Source organism: Hemitrygon akajei, chromosome 24 (assembly GCF_048418815.1).
Source record: "Hemitrygon akajei chromosome 24, sHemAka1.3, whole genome shotgun sequence".
Lineage (NCBI taxonomy): Eukaryota > Metazoa > Chordata > Chondrichthyes > Myliobatiformes > Dasyatidae > Hemitrygon > Hemitrygon akajei.
This window is the reverse complement of record NC_133147.1, coordinates 53,399,136-53,426,297: the sequence shown is the minus strand read 5'-3', so window position 1 is coordinate 53,426,297 and position 27,162 is coordinate 53,399,136. Positions and strand designations below refer to the sequence as shown.

The 27,162-nt window shown below is 44.5% G+C and overlaps 1 protein-coding gene across 1 annotated transcript; it reads right to left on the bottom strand.

Annotated features, from left to right (window-relative positions):
- Positions 1-9,755: 9,755 nt before the first annotated feature.
- Positions 9,756-21,574, bottom strand: LOC140715623 (C3a anaphylatoxin chemotactic receptor-like). The gene is made up of 3 exons (XM_073027991.1): positions 21,428-21,574; positions 15,953-16,619; positions 9,756-10,024 (listed from the first exon to the last, which is right to left on the bottom strand). The coding sequence occupies exons 2-3, from the start codon at positions 16,615-16,617 to the stop codon at positions 9,991-9,993; spliced, it is 699 nt and encodes a 232-aa protein (XP_072884092.1). The 5' UTR covers positions 16,618-16,619; positions 21,428-21,574; the 3' UTR covers positions 9,756-9,990.
- Between the last annotated feature and the right edge of the window lie 5,588 nt (positions 21,575-27,162).

The window sequence follows — 27,162 nt, the reverse complement described above, 5'->3', positions numbered from 1 at the left end:
CACTAGATAGTACCCTTATGGCTGTACCCCTTGACAATAAGTACTCCTGCTTGAGTACTGTTGGTGGGGAGGAGACAGCCTACCTGGGTGAAATGGCAGTGCCCGTGCCTCTAACATGAATCTCGCCCTGTGGTTCAGAAGGGTAGCGAAAGGAAGAGGAAGGCAGCGGTGATAGGGGTCTCTATCGTCAGGGGTTCAGACAGGCGATTCTGTGGACGCAGGAAAGAAACTCGAACGGTAGTTTGCCTCCCAGGTGCCAGGGTCCGGGATGTTTCGGATCGCGTTCAAGATATCCTGCAGTGCGGAGGAGAACATCCAGAGGTCGTGGTACATATTGGTACCAATGGCATAGGTAGGAAAAGGGAAGAGGTCCTGAAAAAAGAGTACAGGGAGTTAGGAAGGAAGTTAAATTTTTCCATCCCAGCTCCCTCCATTTCTGTGAACTGGTACACTTCCATTGATACCTCCATATTATTGTCCATTCTTCCTCAGATATAATTATCCCTCCTTCCTTCTCCCATTTTGTTTTAATGTATGAAGTCGAATGTGGCTTAATATTTGACAAACACTTATACAGGCTTGAAATGCTACTACTACCGTTGTCTGAATTACATGCTTTTCTAAATAGCTCTATCAAACATGTTCTTGCCTTGGTTACATTTTAAGCGTCCTATTAACATATTGTCGCATCTGTAAATACCGATAAACATCTTGTTTTTCTGATAAATGTTTCTCTTTAAGCATTTCAAAACTGAACAGTGTTCCTTCTTTCATTACGTTGCAAAGAACTGTTATTCCTTTAGCTGTCCAGTCCTTGAATCTAGCATCCAGTTTATTCGGCGTAAAATCCGAGTCATATGCAGACCATTTAAGAATTGCACAATCTTAATTTTAGTCTCAGTTCAAGGATTGAGTCTATTAAAATGAATATACTGCCCAGATAGTTATATCTCTTTCAGACCCTACCAATAGACTGAGAATTGCAATATCTCCCTCTAAATTTAATTCTTTTATAGTAGTTTTCCATGTTTTCAGAGTCAATCTCACCCATGGGTTCTCAATAGTATTTATGTATCTTTGCAGGTTGTTATCAACCAAAATTGTTTGTATGGAGATGGGAAGTATCTGCTCCTCAATGTTTTTCCATTGAGCATCATATGATGGGTTGCACCAACATATCACAGCTCTTAACTGTGCTGCTAAATAATAATCTCTAAGAGAAGGTAGGCCCCATCCTCCCTTTTCCTTTGCTAATTGCAAAGTTTTGAGACGAACTCTGGGTCTTTTACCTTGCCAAACATACCTTGATAACATATTGTTCAATTAATTGAATTGATTTTGATTAATCTCTATTGGGAGGGTCTGAAAGAGATATAACTATCTGGGCAGTATATTCATTTTAATAGACTCAATCCTTGAACTGAGACTAAAAAAAAGGAATCAAGTTCCATCCTGTCATATCTTCCTTAATTTTTCATATAAAGGCTGATAATTACATTCTGATAATTTTGCCAAATCTTTTGGCATAATGATGCCCAAATATTTGAAAGACACTGTTTGCCATGCCCAAGGATATCGACTTTCAATTTCTCTTTGTGGGCTATAGTTATATGAAAGTAGTTGGGTTTTATCTATGTTGATCTTGTATCCTGATATTTGGCCATATTGTTCAAAGGATTGCATCAATTTAGGTAGAGTATGTTGGTTGCCCTAGATAGATCAGTACGTCATCCGCGTAACAAGCCAATTTATGTTCAGTCCCTTTAATAGTAATTCCCCTAATATCCTCATTTTGTATGTTGTATTGAGCTAATGGTTCCGGATATAATGTGAAGAATAGCGGTGACCACGCAAAACCCTGTCTCGTGCTCCTTTCAAGGGTAAGGCTATTTGATAAATATCCATTGATTTTTAAGCCTTGTGTCTTGGAAACCAAATCTATCTCAAACTCTCTAAAGAAAATTCCAATTAACCGAATCAAATGCCTTTTCAGCGTCCACGCTTATCACTATTGCTTCGATTTTATATTTTTTTGTATATGATTCATAATGTGAAGTATCCTTCGTATATTGTCTTGTGTTTGGCGTTGTCGTATAAAACCTGTCTGATCGTTACGTATCAGTATGGGTAGAAACTCTTCTAATCGTTTGGCCATGATGGAGGTAAATAATCTGTAATCTACATTAAGAACGGATATCGGTCTAAATAACCTGCATTTCATTTTACCCTTTCCTTCTTTCGGTATAGCTGAGGTCATCGCTTCCTTCCAACTGCGTGGCATTTGTGCCATTTTTAGAGCCCAGTTCAGAGTGGGGAGTAAAACAGGAATTAACTCATTTTTGAATTTTTGTGCCATTCTGCCATATACCCATCTGATCATGGTGACTTGCTTAATTTAAGCCCACTAATTGCAGCTTTTAATTCAGCCTCAGTTATGTCAGCAGTCAACGTTCTGTTTTTTTCTTCGCTTAAAGTGGGTAAGTCTAGAGAATTCAGGAAGGTGAAAATTTGGGTTATGCTTCCCCCTGGAACCTTGGAATATAGAGTTTTGTAAAACACTTCAAAAGCTTCCTGAATTTCACTTAGCTTATTTTTTATCATTTTCGTTCTTGGATCCTTAATTCTATGAATTGTATTTTCAGCTATCTTTTTTTCAGTTACCGCGCCAGGATTTTCATAGACTTAGATCCACTTTCCTCATGTCTCGGTTTCAGAAACATTAAATTTTTCTTGATCTCTTGCATAGCCGAACTATTAATTTAATTAACTAGTCCTGACGAAGGGTCTCGGCCCGAAACGTCGGCAGCGCTTCTCCCTACAGATGCTACCTGGCCTGCTGTTGTTCCACCAGCATTTTGTGTATGTTTATTAATTTAATTCTTTTTTTTTTAGTTTCCTCTAATGTATCCTGTCCCAGATTCAATATGTGTTATTCTCTAGTTCCTTCAGCCTATTTTGTAATTCCTCTAATGTTTTATTCCTTATATTTTTTCCTACACCCTCTCAGAAATTCCATTATGATAGTAAACTCCCTGCTTGCTGGAAAAATTGTAGAAATCGAAATGCAAATCATTATCATATTTTTGGGACTGTCCTGTTATCAAAGACTATTGGAGGGGAATACACAATGCCCTACAGGACATCTTTAAATATGAAATACCCTTAGTGGGTAAGACCATATATTTTGGGTATATTACTCAAGAATGTTTGAAAAGAGAAAAATATTTAATGAATATACTGTTGGTGGCTGGTAAAAAGACTCTTACTCGGAAATGGTTATCACAGGAGAGCCCAACTTTAAATGCATGGATGGAAATTACAATGGACATTTGGAAAATGGAGAAGATAACAACATCTGTTAATCATAAGTTGGATCAATTTGATTCATACTGGGAAAAATGGTTTAACTACATAATGCCTCATAGGCCTGATTTTATTCTCACAAATCAATAAATATGTTGTAAAAAAAAGATCACTCCCTACTTGTACATAGTTTTTTTCCTTTTGCTTGTTTTTTTTTCTTTCCACTCTTTTCTATAAGTGTATACCTCAGATAAATGCTATGTGGAGATTTGGGACATATATGATTATATGATATATTTGTACAATGTCTGAAATACAACACATGGAAATATTTGTTTGATAATGAACTTCAGTAAAAACATAAATTACAAAAAAAGGGAGGAAGTTGAGAAACAGGACCCCAGAGGTAGTAATCTCGGGATTACTGCTTGTGCGACAATGAGAATGGGAATACAGTGAGGTGGACGATAAATGCGGGGCTGAGGAATTGGAGCAGGTATCAGGTATTCAGATTTCTGGATCATTCAGACCTCTTTTGGGGCAGGTGTGACATGTATAAAAAGGACGGGTTGTACTAGAATCCCAGGGGGATCAATATCTGCCGGGAGGTTTGCTAAGGCTATTGGAGAGAGTTTAAACTAGAATTTCTGGTGGGTGGGAATCGAACTGAAGAGACTGGGGGAAAGGAAGTTTGCTCAAAAATAGAGAAGGCTTGTAGACAAGCTCAGACCAAAGGCTTGAGATGTGTCTATTTTAATGCAAAGAGTGTTTTGAACAAAGTGGATGAGCTTGGAGCGTGGAACAGTACTTGGAGATATGATGTCGTGGCCATTACAGAGACTTGGATGGCTCAGGGAAAGGATTGGTTACTTCAAGTGCGGGTTTTAGATGTTTCAGAAAGGACAGGCTGGTGGCGGGTAGGGGCAAGCAACAGAGGTGGGGACGTGGCACTGTTGCTCAGAGAGAGTATCAGGGCTGCAGCAAAAGGTGGACGCCATGGAGGGATTGTCTACAGAGTCATTGTGGGTGGAGGTTAGGAACAGGAAAGAGTCAATAAATTTACTGGGTGTTTTTATAGGCCGCCTAATAGTAACAGGGATATCGCGAAACAGATAGGGAAACATCCTGGAAAGTTGCATTAATAACATAATTGTCGTGATGGGAGATTTAAATTTTCCAAATATCAAGTGGCATCTCCCGATAGAAAGGGGTTTAGATAGGGTGGAGTCTGTAAGGTGTGTTCAGGAAGGTTTCTTGACACAATACGTCGTTAGGCCAACAAGAGGACAGGCTGTACTTGATTTAGTATTGGGAAATAAACATGGTTAGGTGGCTAGTCTCTCAGTGGGACAGCATTTTGGAGATGGTGATCATAATTCTGTCTCATTTACAAAAGCATTGGAGAGAGATAGGAACAGACAACTTTAAAAACGTTTAATTGGAGTAAGGAGAATTATGAGGCCATCAGGTAGGAAATTGGAGGCTGAAAGAGGAAACAGATGTTCTCAGGGAAAAGTCCGGGAAAATGTGCTAACTATTTCGGGGATATTTGTGTGGAGTTCAGTATAGGAACGGTCCAACGAGACAAGGAAGTTATGGTAGGGTACCGGAACCGTGGTATACAAATACTGCTATAAATCTAGTCAAGAAGAAAAGAAAAGCTTACAAAAGGTTCGGAGAGGTAGGTAATTTTAGAGCTCTAGTAGATTATATGACTAATAGGAAGGGGATTAAGAAGGAAATTATGAGGGCCAGAAGGAGCCAGGAAAAGTCCACGGGGCATGATTAAGGAAAACCCCAAGGCATTCTACAAGTATGTGAAGAGCAAGAAGATCAGGCGTGAAAGAATAGGACATATAAAGTGTGACAGTGGGGGAGTGTGTATGCAACTGGAGGAAGTAACAGTGGTACTTAATGAATACTTTACTTCAGTATTCACTATGGAAAAGGATCTTGGTAGTGGTAGTGATGACTTGCAGCAGACTGAAAAGCCTGAGAATGTAGATTTTAAATAAGAGGATGTTCTGGAACTTTTGGAAAGCATCACGGGACCGGATAAAATGTACCGCAGGCTACTGTACGAGGCGAGGGAGGATATTGCTGAGCTTCTGGCGATGATCTTTGCATCATCAATGGGTCGGGAGAGATTACCGAGGACTAGAGGGTCGCGGATGTTGGTCCTCTATTCAATTATTTTTACAAGAAACTCATGTACGTAAATCTATCAATCCACGCCTTTTTAGCAGATGGAAAGAACTGCATTTTCATTCCTCTTTTTGAGCTAAATCCAGGAGCTTCAATTTTTATAGATAATGCTCTTTCCTTTGTCCAACATAAAGTAGTGTCTGATATTAATGGACGTTTTGTCATAGTGTCAGGAAAATTAGATAATAAAATTAATGGTTTTCGCTAATCTGTATACCCGAATGTAGACGATCGAGAATTCTTTGACGGTTGTTTTTTCACTCTTGCCAGATTTGAGTCTTCATTCATTAGTGTTGGGAGGAAACATTAATTGCTGGTTAGATCCAGTTTTATACCGGTCATCTACTAATCCAGTTACCCTTAGCACATCAGCTTCATTTATTCAATCCTTCCTAATGAACTTCCTAATCCTTCCTAATCTAACTTTGCTATCTGATAAGGATATTTTAAAGTTTATAGAGAAACAAATTATTCTTTTTTTTAAAAAAAAAGCTATAAGAGACTACCAGTCTTATTCTATGGGATGCTATCAGGAACTATAATAAAGGACAAATTATTCCTTATTCTGCAAGTGTTAAGAAAAATAAAAGCTGATAAAGAGACAATTGATTCAGCTAATCAGTTGAAACAAATAGAACAAAATATGCTTTGGCTCCAGGTACTGCTTTATATAAAAGACGTGTTGATATTAAAACTAAATATGATCTTCTTTTAACATATCCATTTGAAAGTCAGCTCCTAAAATATAAAAATCAATTCTGTATTCATGGAGACAAAACAGGTAAATTATTGGCTAACGAATTAAACATCTTTATATATAAACGGCAAATTAAAGAAATTGTTGAAGCTTGTGGTGATAAGACAACTGACAACTTAGATATAAATGATACCTTTATATGAAATTATTCTAAACTTAATAGTTCCGACTCTCTTAAAGACAATACAGTAATGAATAATTTTAGACCAACTAAACATCCGTGCCCTTTCTGCTGATAATCGAAAGCAGTTGGATCAAATTATTTCTTATGAGGAAATTGCCTAGGTTGTACGTTCATTGTACTCCGGGAAGACTCCGGGTCCTGATAGATTTTCTGGAGAATTTTTCAAGGCTTTTTCCACATTGCTTATACCCCATTTATGTTCTGATTTTTCGGATTCCTTTAAGTTGGATCGGCTGCCACAATCTTTTTATGAAGCTTCCATTTCGCTTATTCTTAAAAAAAGTGTGAACCCAACTGAATGCTGTTCATATAGACCAATATCTTTACTGAATGTTGATACTAAAATTCTATCCAACGTTTTGTATCGTAAGCTTGAAAATGTTTTACCATCTATAATATCTGATTATCAGACTGGATTTATTAAAATTCGCTATTCCGAGATTAATATTCGTTGTTTATAAAATGTTATGTATTCTCCTTCTAAGGAGATATCGAAATGCGTGAAATCTCCAGACGCTGAGTCGGCTTTTGATCGGGTTGAATGGGACTATTTATTTAAAACCTTAGAAAATTTTAACTTTGTGCCCGATATTAATCAATGGATTCAATTAAATTATTTATCTCCCTCTGCTCGGGTTCATATTAACTTTCAGAATTCTAAACCTTATAAACTCCAACGTGGAACCAGACAAGGATGTGGCTTTAGAACCCTCAGCTATTGCTTTTCGAGAATCTAGTGATATCACTGGTATTTTCAGGAGAGGTACTACCCACAAAGTTTCATTCTAGCAGAATATCTATTGCTTTATATTTCTCATGTTGAGACCTCGTTACCTCCTACTCTTTCTTTACTCTCCTGTTTCAGCTAGTTTTTTAAAGAATGGGATAGATTGGGTATTAAATGCTTCCAGTGTCTGCTTACTGGAGGAATTCTCTTTTCCTTTCAGCAACTGCCTGCTAAATATAGTTTAACAAAATCCCACTTTTTTCGATATCTACAAATTAGAGACTTTCTAACATCTATAATACATACATTTCCTATGAGTCCTGATAAGAATTTATTAGACGTAACTTCTAATTTGAAAACGTTTAATAATGGCTCAAGATCCAATATTTATGGTATGTTGTTGGGAATAAGAGAGGTTCCTTTAGACAGAATTTAAAATACCCGGGAACAAGATTTACAGATTTTAACATCTGAGGATACTTGGAATGAAATTTTTAAATTGGAGAACACTTCATCACTATGTACTCGCCACTCCCTCCGACAATTTAAAGTGGTCCACTGGGCCGACATATCCAAAGACAAGCTATCTCGTTTTTATGCGTATATATATCCTTATTGTGATAGATATAACATTGGAGGAGCTTCACTAATCCATATATTTTGGACATGTCCGAGTCTGGTAAAATACTGGAAGGAAATATTCCTAACTTTTTCTGTACTTTTTAAAGTAAATTTTAAGCCTAACCCTTTGACTGCCTTGTTTGGTACTGTTGGGAAAAAAAGGCATAACTTCCGATTTGCATATATTGACCTTTATTTCTCTTATAGCTAGGAGGGTGGTGTTGCACAAATGGAAGAATGTTGCTCCGCCTATTCGCGCTCAATGGTTAAGTGATGTTACAGAACTTAAAACAATACAGTACAGTACAGGACCTTCGGCTCACAATGTTGAGCTGACCCTTAAACCCTGGCTCCCATATAACCCTCCACCTTAAATTCCTCCATATTCCTGTCTGGTAGTCTCTTAAATTTCACTTCTGTATCTGCCCCCACCACTAACTCGAGCTTTAATTCAGAGAAGATCCGTTGATCAATTTCTGATTCTAACCAAGACTTTCAAACATTGTGGGAACCATTTCTGAACTACTTTCAAAACCTTTGAATTGGCGATTAAGCACAGATAAATCACTATGTGATAAGGATCTTTTTTCCGTCTTTCTTTCTTTACCAAACAGCTTCGATTTTGATACTGGGTCTCGATTCTTTTTTTGCAATAAAATTATTGCAATTCAAATCACAAGTTAATTAATGTACGTGGTTGATTGTGCATATAGGGTACTGTGTGATTTAAATATAACGTATTCGGTACTATTCTATCTCTTTTTTCATTCATAATATATATTCTCACATACTCTGTATTCTTCTATGTGAAAATTAATTAGAAATATTGAAAAGGAAAAGAAAAGTGAAATGGAAGAGATGTGATTGGGGGCGCCGTTGATGGTGGAGGAAGGGAAGCCCTTTTCTTTGAAGAATGAGGGCATCTCCTTCGTTCTGGATGAAAAGCCTCATCCTGAGAGCAGATGCGGAGGTGGCGGAGGAATTGGGAGAAGGAGACAACATTTTTACAAGTAACAAGGTGGGAAGAGGTATAGCCCAGACAGCCGTGTCAGTCGGTAGGATTACAATAGACATCAGTGTATAAACTGTCTCCAGTGATAGAGACAACAAAATCAAGAAAGGGGAGGGAAGTGTCGAAAATGGACCAGGTAAATTTGAGGGCAGGGTGGAAGTTGGAGGTAAAGTTGATTAAGTTGAGAAGCTCGGCATGGGTGCAGGAAGCAGCTACCTCTTTCACTCTCTCGCTCTGTTTCTGATTGATACCATGACCGGTTCGTGAGATGAGACGGTGCAGAGGGCCATTCCTTTTGTGGCTTATCCTGGGTGTATGTCAAGGGATGGAGCAGTAAGTGTTTTATGCTTTTTCATTTACCATATTAATTCCACAATATTATAGTGTGTTGTTTTCAGTGGAACGGCGGAGGCTGGGGGAGATTTGATAAAGGTCTGTAAGATTCTGAAAGGCATAGGTAGAGTGGACAGAGAGTAACCCAGGGTGGAAATGTCTAATACCAAAGTGAATGCACTGTAGGTGAGAGGCTGTATGTTCAGGGGGATGTAATTCTTTATTCAGAGAGTTATGGATGCCTAGAATGTAATGCCTGGTATGCTGGTAGAGGCAAATGCATGAGAGGCTATCAAAAGGCGTTTGGATAGGCACGTGGATATCAAAAAGATGGTAGAATATAGATATTGCATAGGTAGGAGGTGAAGTTCTTGTTCGTATTTGATTTGCTGTTTAGCTTGCTCGGCAGAATATTGAGGGCCGAATACCCTGTTCCTGTGCTGTACTCATCTATGTTCGATGTAATTCCTTCTACGTCGCATTGAATATACAAGATACAGTGGTTTAGTAGTTTGGATTCAGAGTTGGTTTGTGTTTCGTACCGGCGGAGCAAGAACGACAGCGGAGTAGTATCATTAAGCATTTTTATTGAGTCATGTTAGTAACACTACACGCTGAGTAACTCACTGTTTGGGAGCTACGAACCTGCCCCGCCGATACGAAAGCATACGGACTCAAACGCCCGCGCGTAAAAAGGGAGAGGGCCTCCCGCACGTAGGCGGTCCAATCGATTCACCGCGCGATCGATCAGACGCATGCGCACTAGCCATTATCGCAATCGATCTGATTGCAGTCCAGCCTATCCGGAGAAGACGCTGGAGAAGATTTCAAAGCGGGATCAAGATGAATTACAGATGTGCACATGGAAACGACAGATGAACTCTAACTCGGGCAAGCATGAGGGAGGTCAAAAGAAAGAAGGAAATATGCAGTTAATAACAACACTCCTAATTGCACAACTGTACATAGAGATCTTACAGACTCACAGTTTATAGTTCCCGACTAACAGTTATACAATAGCTGTTTTTAATTTTGTTCTGCTACAGTGGGGAATAGACACTTCCGGCCCTTTGAACAACGCTGCCGATTTAACCTTTCCCTAATAACAGGACATCTTCCAGAAACCAATTAACCTTCCATCTGGTACATCTTTGTATTGTGGGAGGAAACCGGAGCACCGGGAGGAAATCCACGCTGTCACGTGGAAACAAGCTCCTTACGGGGGGCGACGGCGGAAATTGAATCCAAGTTGCCTGGACAGTGGACTGATGAAGACGTACAGTAAAGCATCGTGCTAACCACTACCCTACCGTGCCGCCCCCAGCTATGGTGGTGATGAAGACATACGGCCTGCTTGCCTTCTTTGGACGGGGCATTGAATATAAATGACATGATGCAATAGACAATAGACAATAGGTGCAGAAGTAGACTATTCGGACCTTCGAGCCTGCACCGCCATTCTGAGATCATGGCTGATCATCTACTATCAATACCCAGTTCCTGCCTTGCCCCATATCCCTTGATTACCCTATCCATAAGATACCTATCTATCTCCATCTTGAAAGCATCCAGAGAATTGGTCTCCACTGTCTTCCAAAGCAATGCATTCCAGACCCCCACAACTCTCTGGGAGAAGAAGTTTTTCCTTAACTCTGTCCTAAATGACCTATCCCTTATTCTCAAAACATGCCCTCTGGTACTGGACTCTCCCAGCATCTGGAACGTATTTCCGGCCTCTATCTTGTCCAATCCCTTAATAATCTTATATGTTGCAATCAGATCCCCTCTCAATCTCCTTAATTCCAGCGTGTACAAGCCCAGTCTCTCTAACCTCTCTGCGTAAGACAGTCCGGACATCCCAGGAATTAACCTTGTGAATCTACGCTGAACTTCCTCTACAGCCAGGATGTCCTTCCTTAAACCTGGAGACCAAAACTGTACACAATACTGCAGGTGTGGTCTCACCAGGGCCCTGTACAAATGCAAAAGGATTTCCTCGCTCTTGTACTCAATTCCCTTTGTAATAAATGCCAACATTCAATTAGCCTTCTTCACTGCCTGCTGCACTTGTTCATTCACCTTCAGTAACTGATGAGCAAGTGCTCCTAGATCTCTTTGTATTTCTCCCTTACCTAAATCTATACCGTTCAGATAATAATCTGCCTTCCTGTTCTTACTCCCAAAGTGGATAACCCCACACTTATTCACATTAAACGTCCTCTGCCAAGTATCTGCCTACTCACCCAGCCTATCCAAGTCACCCTGAATTCTCCAAACATCTTCATCGCATGTCACACTGCCACCCAGTTTAGTATCATCAGCAAACTTGCTGATGTTATTCTCAATGCCTTCATCTAAATCGTTGACGTAAATCGTAAACAGCTGTGGTCCCAATACCGAGCCCTGTGGCACCCCACTAGTCACCACCTGCCATTCCGAGAAATACCCATTCACCGTTACACTTTGCTTTCTATCTGCCAACCAGTTTTCTATCCATGTCAATATCTTCCCCCCAATGCCATGAGCTCTGATTTTACCCACCAATCTCCTTCATGGGACCTTATCAAATGCCTTCTGAAAATCGAGGTACACTACATCCACTGCAATTCCTTTGTCTAACATTCTGGTTACATTATCGAAAAACTCAAATAGATTAGTCAAGCATGATTTGCCCTTGGTAAATCCATGCTGGTTCGGCCCAATCCTATCACTGCTATCTAGATATGCCACTATTTCATCTTTAATAATGGGGTCTAGCATCTTCCGCGCTATTGATGTTAGGCTGACAGGCCGATACTTCTCTGTTTTCTCCCTCCCTCCTTTCTTAAAAAGTTTGATAACATTGGCCATTCTCCAATCCTCAGGAGCTGATCCTGAATCTAAGGAACATTGGAAAATGATTACCAATGCATCCGCAATTTCCATAGCTACCTCCTTTAGTACCTTAGGATGCAGACCATCTGGACCTGGGGATCTGTCAGCCTTCAGTCCCATCGGTCTACTCATCACCGTTTCCTTCCTAATGTCAATCTGTTTCATTTCCTCTGTTACCCTATGGCCTTGGTCCATCCATACATCTGGGAGATTTCTTGTGTCTTCCCTAGTGAAAGCAGATCTAAAGTACTTATTAAATTCTTCTGCCATTTCTCTGTTTCCCATAACAATTTCACCCAATTCATTCTTCAAGGGCCCAACATTGTTCTTAGCTATCTTCTTTCTCTTCACATACCTAAAAATGTTTTTGCTATCCTCCTTTATATTCCTGGCTAGCTTGCGTTCGTACCTCATTTTTTCTCCCCGTATTGCCTTTTTAGTTAAGTTCTGTTGTTCCTTAAAAATTTCGCAATCATCTGTCCTCCCACTCACATCAGCTCTGTCATACTTCCTTTTTGTTAATGCTATGCAATCTCTGACTTCCTTTGTCAACCACTGTGGCCTCTTTACTTCTTTTGAATCCTTCCTTCTCCGGGGGATGAACTGATCTTGCGCCTTGTGCATTATTCCCAAGAATACCTGCCATTGCTGTTCCACTTTCTTTTCTGCTAGGATATCCGTCCAGTTAACTTTGGCCAGCTCCTCCCTCATGGCTCCATAGTCTCCTTTGTTCAACTGCAACACTGACACCTCCGATCTGCCCTGATCCTTCTCAAATTGCAGATTAAAAACTTATCATATTATGGTCACTACCTCCTAATGGTTCCTTTACCTCAAGATCGCTTATCAAATCCTGTTCATGACACAACACTAAATCCAGAATAGCCTTGTTCCTGGTCGGCTCTCGTACAAGCTGTTCCAAGAATGCATCCCGTACGCACTCTACAAACTCCCTATCCTGGGGTCCAGCACCAACCTGATTCTCCCAGTTCACGTGCATGTTGAAATCCCCCATAACTACTGCGACATTACCTTTGCCACATGCCAATGTTAACTCCCTATTCAACTTGCATCCAATATCCATGCTACTGTTTGGTGGCATGCAGACAACACCCATTAGGGTCTTTTTGCCCTTACTGTTCCTCAGTTCTATCCACACAGACTCTACTTCTCCTGATCCTATGTCCCGCCTTGCAAAGGACTGAATCTCATTCCTCACCAACAGGGCCACCCCACCCCCTCTGCACACATTTCTGTCCCTACGATAGCACGTATACCCTTGTACATTCATTTCCCAGGTCTGATCTCCCTGCAACCATGTCTCCGTTATCCCAACAGCATCATAGTTACGCATTCGCACCTGAGCTTCAAGCTCATCCGCCTTATTTCTGACACTTCGTGCATTCACATATAGAATTTTTAGCCCATTTCTCCTCTCTCTGTTTAAATCGCTGCCTATTGTGCTTAACCCAGCTCCCCGAACTCCCATCGGGCTATACGCCCCTTGAATTTTGTTGTCCTTCCTAAATTTACTTATTCTATCTGCACATTTAACTCCATGTTCCGTCAGACCATCCCTCTGTACATTTGTCCTCCTTATCACTTGTTCCTCCTCACCTTTCTCTACTAAACACTTAATATTCCGGAACCGTGTAGTCCCCACCTGTCCTTTAGTCTTCCTCTCGCTAACCTCTCTCGCATTCTGGATCCCTGCCCCCTGCAAATTTAGTTTAAACCCGACCCCCCCCCCCCCCCCCCGAGAAGCACTAGCAAATTTTCCTGCAAGAATGTTAGTACCGCTCCAGTTCAGGTGTAAACCGTCCCGTCGGAACAGATCCCACTTTCCCTGAAACAAAGCCCAATTATCTAAAAACCTGAAGCCATCCCTCCTGCACCATCCTCTCAGCCACGTATTAATCTGTATAATAATTCTGTTCCTTGCCTCACTCGCACGTGGCACAGGTAGCAATCCTGAGATTGTTACCGTGGAGGTCCTGCCGTTCAGCTTTGCACCTAACTCCCTGAACTCACTACGCAAGACTGCCTCACTCATCCTACCCACGTCGTTGGTCCCTACATGGACCGCAACATCTGGGTTCTTGCCCTCCCTCTCGAGAATAACCTGCATCCGGTCTGAGATGTCCCGGACCCCGGCACCAGGGAGGCAACATACCATCCGAGAGGCCCGATCTTCCCCACAAACTCTCCTATCCGCTCCCCTGACTATAGAATCCCCTATTGCTACCGCTGATATACTGCAGTTGTATAAAATTTTACAGAGGCCACTCGGAGTATTGTGTTCAGTTCTGCTCGCTCCCATTAAAGGGAGGATGAAGGGGTGGGCTATAATTTGGACAAACATAAGTTGTTTTTTTCGGGAGCAGGTGCTGACGGGGGAGACCTGGCAGAGGTTTATAAGTTTCTGAGAGGCACGGATTAGCCGGTATCTTTACCCAAGGGTTGAAATTTCTAATAGGAGACGACACGTATTTAATGTGAAAGTTAATTTCATTGGAAATGTGAGGCAGGATATTTATTGGAATGTCTATCTTCTCCGCTTTGATCCGGGGGTATGTACCTGCATCCCGTAAACCTTCCTATCTCCAGTCAACCAGTCAACCCACACCCGGTAACACTGACTGGAGCACCGCGGGGGACTGTGGCATCGAGACAGCGGGGTACACTGGAGATTGCAGCGAGCCGCTGGCCTCCCCTCGCGCTATGGCAGGAGCGGTGCCTCTTGCCCATCGTTACTGGGAGAGGGAGCCCGTCTGAGATGTGGAAGTGTTGGGATGGGCAGTCGTCTGTGTATAAGGCGGACTCTCGTTCATGGTCTCTAGGAGCTTTGCTCTAGCTTGGGTGGTGGGTGGGGGCCAGGATTGATACTCTTGATTGAGCAGGTCGGTGGGAGAGGGAGGGGGGAGGGTTGATGCTTTTGCTACTGCTTGTGTGTGGGAGGGGGAGGGGGCTTTGGTGTTCTTTCATTTTCTGTCATTGGTTCTTTTGGTATTTTGTCTGTTTTCTGTGGACATCTTAAGAAGAGTCAAGATTTCAGGTTGCAGACTGTGTGCATTCACGAATACTAAACTCAACATTTGAACCACTGAATTAATTCCAGCAGTATTTCCCGCCTACAATCCTGTCTGATGATCATCATGATTTCTGTTTAACACTCGTTTCCGGTTACCACACCTTACAAGTGATTTGTGGGGGCCCTGTAGTGGGTGCAGAAGGGGTTCACCAGGATGCTGCCTGGATTAGAGATGAAGGGGGGGGGGCATTCAGCACCTCTGGTCATCCTGTCACAGGAAGAGTGTGGGGGCTTTGGGGAGGGTGCAGAAGGGGTTCACCAGGATACTGCCCGGATCAGAGGGCATGAGGTATAAGGAGAGTTTGGGAAATTTTAGGCTGTTTACTCTGACTAAGTTAGAGTGGAGACCTGAGAGAGGTTTGAAAAGTATTCAGGAAAATGAGATAATGCACATCTGGAAGCTGTAGAGAGGGTATTTCCGGGATCATTAGGCCTAAGGAGAGGTTGGACTAACTCTGTACAGAGACCTCCATTAGGAACACCCCCCACCTCCCCCTGCTTCTGAATGTCCAACATCACAGTCATTAAAGTGCCCTTGTGAGGGGGGAGAAACCGCAGAAACGATAGGGATGGGAGGATCGGTCTCCAATTCCATCTTCTCCTCGGCGAAGGCCAGACGGAGAGTGGCGGCCAGGGAACGCCTGAAGACCTGGCGGAAGTCACGGCCGGAGAAGACGTAAATGAGGGGATTGACTGTGCTGTTCAAAGAGGCCAGGGAGAAAGTGAAGTACAAAGACTGCATGGAAATGCATATTGATAATTTCCAGAGAATGTCGCAAACAGTGATGGGGAACCAGCTGACAATGAAAACGGAGACCATTGTAACGATGAGTTGAACGAGGTACCTGGATTTGAGGAACATTTTCCCCTTCAGCTTCCGGACAACCAAAATGTAGCACACGGCCATGATCAGGAGGGGAGGGCCGAAGGACAGGATGCTCCCCGTTACTTCTAACGCAACCCAGATCTGCGCCTGCGAATACGAATCAGTGGAGAAATGCAAGAATTCAGGCAAACAAAGGAGGAAGGCCAGGGCCCAGGCCACGAAGCAGGGCGCACGCACCCAAACCAGGTCCTTGTGGTACTGAAACCAGACAGGCCGAGTGATGGCCAGGCACCGCACGATGCTGATCAGGGTCAACAACGCAGCAATGCCGGACATGTGGAATCTGAAGATCCATCGGAGTGCTCTCCAGAATGTTACACTGACAGAGGGACCGGGCAAGCAGCTGTAGGCCAGCAGGGTGGGGAAGATGAGGCAATAGGTCAGGTCGGCCACCGCCAGGTTGAGGAAACACACCGTGTACACGTTCCTCTCCATATTGAAGCCTGTCACCCAGATGACGGCTCCGTTGCCGGGAGCACCCAGCAGGACGATGAGGGCGAAGACAATCTTGAGCGCGGCAGCTGGCTCTGACCATTCCGTCCCCCCGGAACTGCAGTTGCTGATGTCGTGGCTCCCAGTAGCGGCGAGCTTGCTCATATTGTTGTGACCGTTGGAGAACGACATGGCTGGGGGAGAGATTGAAGAAGTGAGCGGGGCAGTCAATGGGGACAGGAGGGTGGGCAGATGGAGAGAGGGTAAGTGTTCAGCGGTGAGCGGTAGGATTGTGAGGAACTCAGAGTGGAGGAGCGAGGACAGAAATATCGAGATGGGACATAAAGAAGTCAAATGAAAAAACGGCCGGTACATTCGGCAGCGTGGTGCTCCCTCCGGGCACTACCCACAAGTATCGCTGCCATATTGCCCCTCCCACAACTGCTGCTCTCCCTCACGGCCACTCCTATATCGCGGCACTCCCTTGCCTTCCCAGCAGTTCTGCGCTCCCTCCTCACGACCCCTGCCAGAGTCCAGCACTCTCTCCTCACCAACGTTTTCCGAGCACGACGCTCAGTCGCTACAACACCACACCCCCCACCCCGCTCCTCCACTGGGTTCACCCCCTTCTCTATCTCGGCCATTCAAGTGGTTGCCTGGATTCTGGTTCTACACTCTGAGAGACTATGCCCCAACCACCCCCTATGACAGGGAGTTCCAGATCCCAAACAAGACACCCCCCGACACTCTGGAGAAAAAATTCTTCCTCAGGTTCCCTCTACACCTCTCACACCTCACCCTTGTCCGCTGGGTTCAGACACCCCTGCCACGGGCTACGTTCCTGAATCAGCAATCTGTCTGTGCATCGTACATCAAATCCAATATTACTAACATTGCCTACCATATGCTCTGTGTGGATGTGTGGGGAAGGGGTAGGATGAGAGTATTTGATGACAGGGTATGTGGGAAACGTCTAGTGCAGTGGTGTAGTAGTGCTTGTAGTTAGTGCATTTTCAAATGCTGTATACCGCATAGTGCTCTCTGCTTACAGCTGTTTCCGCTGGCTAGCCTTCTCAATAGAGGGTGAAAAGAGGAGCCGAGTGTGTAAGGCACCTCCTACCAGTACAGAGCCTCTCCACCACCAAGACTCCTGCAGTGCCTCCTCGGGGCCACTCGCGGAAGCTGGGTATCTTACGGTCCCAGGCTAAACTACAGGGGATATCGGAGCATCAGTGGGCCCCAGAGGCGAGGCGTGCAGGCTCACCCCAGTGTGGATAAGCCCTGGCGCCCGTCAACCACTGTCCCAATAGCCCCACTGCCTTGTGGTAAGTCAGTTGAGTCAAGGCTAAGAGAGCACACCCTGACAGGAAAGCAATGCGTGGCGGCGCGCAATAGGCGGGCCTTAACAGACCAAGGATCCGGCAGCTTCCTGCAGCCAAGATGTGGGACCGGTTGTCCTGGGATCACCCTAGCCACCGGGATTTACCTGATCATGGTGAAGATAGTGCTACTGGGGATGGCACACCCTCTATGGCACTTTAATATCATCCTTGCGCAGGTATCCACCTCTGACCATGGTGAACAATACATGGACCTTACATATGGTTGAGGTCTGACGGTGAGGGAGCGTTTGGCAACGAGAGCAGGTACAAATGGACTGGGAGTTCCTAGTCTGAGCCCTGAACGGCAGCGGCACAGGGTACTTGGTTTCTAGCAGCTCGGACGGAGTGACCCCGGTGCGACTGAGCAACCCAATTTAGGGACCGCACTACTCACCCTAATTGAGGAAGGGCTTAGAAAAGGTGGCCTAAAAATTGACCATTCGATCACTCAGCTGTATAGGTTGCAGCGCCTATCGGGTTATTCCACTACTGCGGTCGAAATAAGAAACGATACAACCTAAAACTGGAAACACGAAATGTAAGGATTCTCGTGGACTCGTATGGCATCTCTGGCAGACCTCACCGGCGCTACAACATCGACATTTCTGCCCAGAGTGAGTCTAGCCTCCTGGATGAAGGCTCTTTAACAGAGGAAGGGATGGGTTACACCTGCTTCTGGAAAGTTTTCCCCCCAGATGGACAACATCACTATGGAGTAGGATGGCCATCACGAACACCTTTCTATCAAATCTGTGTGTGTCCCTATGTGTGTATCTGGCAGTGTGTGTGTGTGTGTGTGTGTGTGTGTGTGTGTGTGTGTGTGTGTGTGTGTGTGTGTGTGTGTGTGTGTGTGTGTGTGTGTGTGTGTGTGTGTGTGTGTGTGTGTGTCTGAGAGTGGGTCTGTGTGTCTCATGCAGGACTTCTCCTTGTATCCCAAAATTTCCCTTATCCCCAGACCTCACGGAATGTAATAGCAACTCTGTGTCTGACCCCGGCAGTGTCTGATGGGACAGTATGGAGGGAGCTTCATTCTGTGTCTGACCCAATGTATGTGTGATAAGATGGTGTTAGACGGAGATACACGCTATACCCAACCCCAGGAGAAAGACATAGGGCAGTGTGCAGGCATATTCACTCTGTACCTGACCCCAGAAGTGTGTGATGGGACAGTCTGGATGGAGATTCAATCTGTGTCTGACCCCGGGAGTGTGTGATGGGACAGGGTGGAGGAAGCTTCCCTCTGTGTCTGACCCTGGGAGTGTGTGATAGGACGGTGTGGAGGGAGCTTCACTCTGTGTCTGACCCCGGGAGTGTGTGATGGGACGGAGTGGAGGGAGCTTCCCTCTGTTTCTGACCCCAGCAGTGTTTGATGGGATGGCGTGGAGGAAGGATCACTTTTTATATGGAACTGGGACTGTGTGATGTGGTTTTTTAGAAGGATCTGCACTCTGTGTAGGACACTGGGAGTGTGTGATGTGACAGTGTGGAGAGAGCTTCACTCCGTGTCTTACCCCGGGGGGGGTGTGATGTGACAGTGTGGAGAGAGCTTCACTCCGTGTCTTACCCCGGGAGGGAGCTTCACTCTGTACCTGAACCCTTGAGTGGGTGATGATACGGTATAGAGGGAGCTTCACTCTGTGTCTGACTTGAAGAATGTCTGATGGAACAGTGCAGAAGGAGTTTCTCCTTGTGCCTAACCCAGGGAGTGCATGATTGGACAGTGTGGAGGGATCTTCACTGTATCTGACCCGATGTGGCCACGTGGACGGAGCTTCTCTTTGTGTCTGATCCCTGGGATTGCGTGACGGGACGATGAAGTGAAAGCTGCGCTCTGCGTCCTCGAGGTGGGTCTCGGCCTGAAACGTTGACTATTTGTCGGTTTCCATAATGCGGTCCGACCTGCTGAGTTCCGGCATCATTTTCGGTGTTAACCTGGATTTCCAACAACTGCAGAATCACTTGCGTTAGCCCTATGTCTGACCATTTGGCGTTATGATGATACCCAGTGAGAAACCTTACAACTGAGCTTAACTACACTCTGGAAACCTCATTAATAGTTTTCTAGTTCTCTCTTTTCCTCAATGTGGGATGGTGGTTTCACTTATCCAGGTCTGAGGGATTGGATGTTGCCTGCAGTTTAAACATTCGCTGTTGCAGAACCAGTTTCGGACACCAGGTGGAGACATTGTCAGGAACTGTTGGTTGCGAACAGGATGGCCATTCCAACTGCAACCATTCCAATGCAACACACAAAAAAATACTGGAGGGACTCAACAGGACAGGGAGCGTTTATGGAAGTTAATAGATAGTCGACGTTTCGTGCTGAGACACTTCCTCCGGTCGGAGAAGGAAGGGGGGGCGTTGCCATCAAATAGAAAGGTGGAGGGAGGGGTGTAGGAGGCATCCTTCATGAGACACCGCCATCAACCAGGTCGTGCCCTCTTATTGCTACCATCAAGGAGTAGTTACGGGAGCCTGAAGAGAAAGGCTCCAAGTTTTTACGGAGAGCTTCTTCCCCTCTGCCATCAGATTTCTGAACGAACCATGAACACTACTTCAATTCTCATTCCACTACTTTCTTCATTTAATTTTATATTTCTCATTGTAATTTTATATTATTTGCTAATGTTCAACACTGATTGGCAACTTCTACGACACTGCTGGTGCCAAACTGTATCGGTGTCTGCCGGTCCTTTGGATTCGCGGAGAGGGGATGTCTGCTACATGGGCAATAGCGTGCTCTCCCTATCGTACTGCCCTGGTGTGTGTACCAAAACAGGAAGAACGCAACATCCATCGTCGACCCTGACCAACAGAGGCCTCAGAGCTACCGCAAAACAACAAATTTTATGCCTGTGATATGAAACCTGATACTGATACCGAGTCTGCTGTAGCGCCAGTTTCGGACATTAGAGGGAGACATTCTACAGTGATAAGCACAAGAGATTTTGCAGACACAAGAAATCCAGAGTAACACAATGAAACATCGAATGCCTGCTGGAGTGAATGTGGAGGGGATATTTCGTATGGTCAGAGAGTCTAAGAGCAGAGGGCACAGCCTCAGAATAGAGGGGCGCCCTTTCAGATAATGAGGAATTTCTTTAGCTAGTGAGTGGTGAATCTGTGAATTATTTGCCACAGGCTACTGTTTGGGGGGGGGGGGGGTCGTCTTTATGTATATTTAAAGCAGAGGATTCCTGATTCTTGATCGGTCAGAGCATGGAGGGATAAGAGGAGACGGCACAGGACTGGGGCTGAGAGGGAAATTGAATCAGCTGTGATGAAATGGCAGAGCAGAGTCAATGGCCTAATTCTGCTCCGATATCTTACAGTCTTATGCTCATGTGTCAGTCAACAGCGTCTTAAACCATGTGTGCTTCCCCCACTAGCCATGGAAACCGTATCAGCCAACCAGAGTCCGTTGTGCAAAAGCTTACACCACACATCTCCATTGCATATTCTGCCATCGTCTGAAATGCATGTCCTCTAGTCCAATCCTGCACATCCTCAGTGTGGCAGGACGTCCAGACAGAAAGTAGCACTGACTGCCTCCGATCAGACCCTGTCTTTCCCATGCACGTCCACCCTGGAACCTGCTCTCCTTCGAAAGTGTAACTCACCTTCCCCGGGCTCTCCGTCTCAGTTCAGCTGCCTGGGCAGTGGTATTCAGATCCAAAACTCTTGCGACCAGAAGGAATGAATCTTAAGCAAGGACCAGCGCAGCGACTCAAGTTCGGACTGTCCGACGCTCCAGGGCGAGACACCCAGCGAACCTTCTGGGGGAAGTCCAGTTTGGTGGTTGTGACACGACTTATATTAAGCAAGCAGTTAGGCCTCCACAGAAGAAACTCACACCCTGTTTAAAATGACAAGTCACTCAATATGAGGAAGTTTAATCAATGGTGCAAGGAGATAAGAGTGAACTCGCTCGGCTGAGAGCAACCGAACATAACAGACATCCCCAGAAATACATGAAGGCACAGTGTAGATAGATCTTCATTCCGAGTCTGATACAGGGAAGCTGTGACAGGATGGCACAGAGCAACCTTCACTCTGTGTCTGACCCTCGGACTTTTTGACCAGTTCTGCAGGTCAGGCAGCATCAAAGGAAATGAATAAACAGCCAACATTTTGGGCCAGGACCCTTCTTCAGGACTGATAAGTAAAGGGGAGGGTGCCAGAATAAAAAAGTGGGATAGGGGAAGGAGGACCAGATGAAGATTACCCCCCGGGCGGTCCTGCAGAAACTTAAATAATACTCTGAAGTAAAGCGAATATTAAAGCAAGGAAAGATTAGATTCCAAACACCGTACCCTGCTAAACTGCGAGCGTTTTATAAAGGTGGGATCGATCTGTATCAGACAGTGTAAGAGGCGACAACAGACGTGAAGACCAGAGGTTTGCCAGTCAGCGTGATCAAGATGAGGGAATGCCTAGCTGAGCAGTTATCCCACTCAGCTTGGGAAACAGAGAGAGAGAGTCGAGAAAGCAGGGGACGGGAGGAGGGCGAGAGAAGTATATCAGGAAGAGACTGTGAGTTTTCTGAAGACAGCCCTCACACCCCCCCCCCCCCAGAAGAGCCATAATATTTGACTACTTTTAAAAATGTTGATAAGCTAAACGGAAGCACAAACAGACGGTGCTATACCTGTCTCGAGAAATGCTTACTATAATGTGGATTTTATATCATAGTACTTTATGGATATCCTGCCAGACTATCAGATCTCTTTCAGACCCTACCAATAGAGATTAATCAAAATCAATTCAATGCATGGAATAAAATGTTATCAAGATATATTTGGCAAGATAGAAGGCCCAGCGTTCGTCTAAAAACTTTGCAATTAGCCGAGGAAAAGGGGGAATGGGGCCTACCTTCTCTTAGAGATTATTATTTTGCAGCACAGTTGGGAACAGTGATATGTTGCTGCAACCCATCATATGACACTGAATGGATAAACATTGAGGAGGTGATTCTTTCCATCCCCATACAGGCAATCTTAGCTGACAACAACCTACAAAGGTACATAAATACTGTTGATAACCCATGGGTGAAATGGACTCTGACAATATGGAAAACTATTATAAAAGAATATAAACTAGGGGGAGATAGATCAATTCTTAAATGGTGTGCATATGGCTCGGATTTTACGCCGAATAAACTGGATGCTAGATTTAAGGACTGGACAACTAAAGGAAAAAAAGTTATTTACAACATAATGAACACTGTTCAGTTTTGAAATGCCTAAAGGGAAACACTTAATAGAAAAACAAGACTTTTATCGGTATTACAGATGCGAGAATATGCTAATAGGACTGTTAAAATGTAACTAAGGCAAGAAAATGTTTGATAGAGCTATTCAGAAAAGCATGTAATTCATAACGGTAGTACTAGCATTTCAAGCGTGTGTCAGGGTTTGTCGGATCTTCAAACACATTCGACTTCATCCATTAAAAGAAAATGGTAGAACGATGGAGGATAATTATATCTGAGGAAGAATGGACAATAATATGGAGGTATCGATGGAAGTGTACCAGTTCACAGAAATGGATGGAGTTCGGATGGAAAAGAACTTTATAAGAGATTTTATAACACCATGTCAGAAATGCCATTATGATCGTAACCTCCCTGTTTGCTGGAGAAATTGTGGAAATCAAAATTCAAACCATTTTCATAGTTTCTGGGAATGCCCTGTTATCAAAAACTATTGGAGTGAGATACACAAGACATTTTTAAATGTGAAATACCCTTACAACCTTAAACTCATGGATGTAAATTACAACGGACATTTACAAAATGGGGAACATAACAGCATCCGTTAATCGTAAATTGGAACAGTTTGATTCATACTGGGAAAATGGTTTAACTACATAACACCTCATAGGTCCGATTTTATCCTCACCAATCAATGAATATGCTGTAAAGAACAGATCACTCCCTACTTGTACCTAGTTTTCCCCTTTCGCTTGTTCTTTCTTTCCATTCCTTTCTATAAGTGTGGAGATTTGTGGCATATATGACTGTATGACATAAATATACAATATCTGAAATACATCCTATGGAAATGTTTGTTTGATGATGAACTTGAATAAAAAATAAACTACAAGAACAGAAGGAAAAATCGATGTTCGTGCCATCAGGTTGGAGGCTACCTAGACAGAGTATGAGGTGTTGTTCCTCCACCGTGAGGGTGGCCTCGGGGTGGGCAAAAGAAGAAACTATGGACTGGCATGTCGGAATGGGAATGGAGACAGAAATCAAAATCGCTGGCCACTGGTATATTCTGCCTTTGGCTGATGGAATGGACTGACAATTTAGGTTATGTCCCACCAACACAGAGGAAGCTGCATTAGTAATTTATTAACTAAGTTTCAAAACAGAGACCGATAATAGCCTGGAATAGACTGTGGTGGCAACAGATACCATAATGGTCTATAATAATTAGACAGATTCAGGGAGGGATATGGACCATGTCCGGACAAAAATGATTAATTTAATTGGACAGACTGTTCAAAGCAATCACAGTGTGTCAAATGGCCTCATCCTCACCATACTGGTCCTTTTTCTATGTTCTTGGTGTTCTGTGCAGCACTCTCCACTTCAGGTCCCTGATGAAAAGAAGCAGCTCACTCTCTTATGTCGTCAAGGGATGTCGATCACCAGCATAACCCTCAGCGCCTGGTCTTGGAGGAGGTGGAGTGGTCAGGAGTGTCATTCCCCAACTCTGGCCCTTGCTCGGGGAAAGCCTGGTGCAACGAGGTGGACGGGAAACCCCTGGAGACCCAGCGCAAGTGGCGGCCAGCGAGGATGCAGACAAGGGGGTCGGGGTGCAATTGAAGGAGGCCAAGCCAATGGTAACATACCTAAAATCCCAAAGGATGGTGGGGGTGGCTGTTGTCCCCACTAGGACACAAGCAGTGACAGGGAGAAATCAGCTGAAAACCCCATTTTGAGGAAGTTAGGTTATGATACGAAAGCAAAAAAAAAATGACTTCACTCAACAGAGAAAAACAAATACTTCTTTATTTATTAGAAGCAACATAGCATATGAATATCTGTGTCTATTACGTGCCCCAGGAGTGTCTGATAGGAAAGGATGGAGCGATGATAATTTTGTGTCTTGCCCAGAGAATGTGTGATGCGACGATGCAGTCTTTGTCTCCGGGAGTGTGTGATGGGATGGAGTGGAGGGAGCTTCACTCTGTGTCTAATCCTGGGAGTGTGTGATGGGACTGTGCGGAGGGAGCTTCACTGTGTCTGATCCTGGGAGTGTGTGATGGGATAGTGTAAAGGGGCCTTCACTCTGTGTCTGACCCTCAGAGTGAGTGGTGGGACGATGAACAGGGAGATTAACACTGTGTCTGACCCCGGGAGTGTGTGATGGGACGGTGTGGAGGGGCCTTCACTCTGTGTCTGACCCCAGGAGTGTGTGACGGGACAGTGTGGAGGGAGCATCACTCTGTGTCTGACCTCGGGAGTGAGTGATGGGACGGTGAAGAGGGTGCATCAGTCTGTGTGACATCTGGAGTGTGTGATGGGATGGTGGTGAGGGAGGTTCACTCTGTGTATGTCTCTAAGAGTGATAGATAAGACAGAGTAGAGGGAGCTTCACTTGGCGCCTGACCCTGGCAGAGAGCATTGCGAAGGTGTGGAGGGATTTTCACACTGTGTCTCGTTGTGGGGGTGGGGTGTGGCGACGGCGTGGGAGACTTCATAATCTGGTTCTGGGAGTGTTGTATGGGACGGTGTAATGCATGTCATGACTCCGGAAAAATGTGATCGCACGGTGTAGACAACAGCACATTTCGCCTCTGTGTGTGTGTGTGTGTGTGTGTGTGTGTGTGTGTGTGTGTGTGTGTGTGTGTGTGTGTGTGTGTGTGTGTGTGAGTGAGAGAGAGAGAGAGAAAGACAGACAGACAGACAGACAGACAGAGAGACAGAGAGAGAGAGAGAGATTTGAGACACTAGGGAGGCAACTTCGTTTTGTGCCTGACCCCTATAGTGTGTGATGGACAGTGTGGTTGGAGCTTCACTCTGTGTCTGCGCAGAGAGAGATTTCGGACATTGGGAAAGCATCGTGCTGTTTTTGACTCCTGGAGTGTTTAATGGATAGTTTCGAAGGAGCTTCACGCAGTATCTGACCCCTACAGCGACTGATTGACAGTGTATGGTGAGAGCTTCACTCCGTGTCTGACCAATGCAGTGTGTGTGGACAGTGTGGAGGGAGTTCCGTCCTGTTCCAAAATCGTGCACTTATTTTCCTTCAAATGAACATTCTGTGACAGGTTGAAGTTCTAAAACATTACACCGCTGAAATTTGGTTTACAGCGCATCAAGAAACAATTTGCCCAAGATTAGACTCAGAATCTGTTTGTCCTCAGGGATCAGAAGGTCAGGGCGAGGGCAGTTGCAGCAGCATAGCAATACACAAGTTACCAAACCTGACTCGTACATTTTGCAATGTGTGCGGAAACTGAAGCATCCGCAGCTGGAGGAAGTTGTGGCCGGCAAAGATGTGGAGAAGTGGTTTGATTGCAGTTTTGAAGTTCAGGCTAACGGTGACGTACTGCCCGCCCAATGGGTGGGATGGGATTCTGGAAAGCCAGAAGACGACAAAGCTCAGTTTGTAGTGACTTCTCAATAACACAAGAAGATAACATTGAACGCACACAGCAAAAAACAGCAACCTGCTTCCTTTATTTTTCAGAAGCGGCATAAGTTCTGAGTTTTAAGAAGGGCCCAGTGAGCCCGTTATGGGTCGGCCGAGAGGAATTTTTGCGCAGTGGCAAACCACATGGGTGTGTGATGGATGCTGTAAATTTGCGCTCTGCGTCAGAACCTGACAATCATTGATGGGAAGGCATATGGGAGCTGAACATGTCTGAAACTGGGAGTGTGAGATGGGATGGTGTAGAGGGAGCTTCACGCTCAGTGATCCTCGGAGTGTGTGAAGGGACAACGTGGCGGGAGCTTCGCTCTGTGTCTGACACAGAGAGTGTCTGATGGGCTGCTGTCATGAACTAGCAGTAACCACAATTAAATTAGAACTTGCGAAGTTTCTTTTATTCGTGCGATGAAAATGACCTGTGTCTAAACATGTCCCTGTGTGCGGTGGACAGTCTAGAAGCTTTCAGTCTGTGTCTGACAAAGGGATTCTGCACTGGGGTTGTGTAAAGCAAGCTGCACTCTCTGGCTAACCCTGGAAGGATGTGATGGTGCAGTTTTCAGCGAGCTTCACTCTATGTCTGACCCCAGGAGTATGTGATGTGACAGGATTGATGAGTTTCTGTCCGTGTCTGACCATAGTACTGATCGATAGGAGCTTCACATTGCGCCTAACCCTGGGAGAGAGCATTG

What these genes read in the sequence shown, in the direction of transcription:
- LOC140715623 (XM_073027991.1), bottom strand. Translation starts at nt 16,617, where the DNA reads ATGTCGTTCTCCAACGGTCACAACAATATGAGCAAGCTCGCCGCTACT. An exon ending in AAAATGTTCCTCAAATCCAG is followed by an intron (nt 10,025 to 15,952) that starts GTACCTCGTTCA and finishes TGCCCGAGTTAG; the next exon opens with AGTTCATCTGTCGTTTCCAT.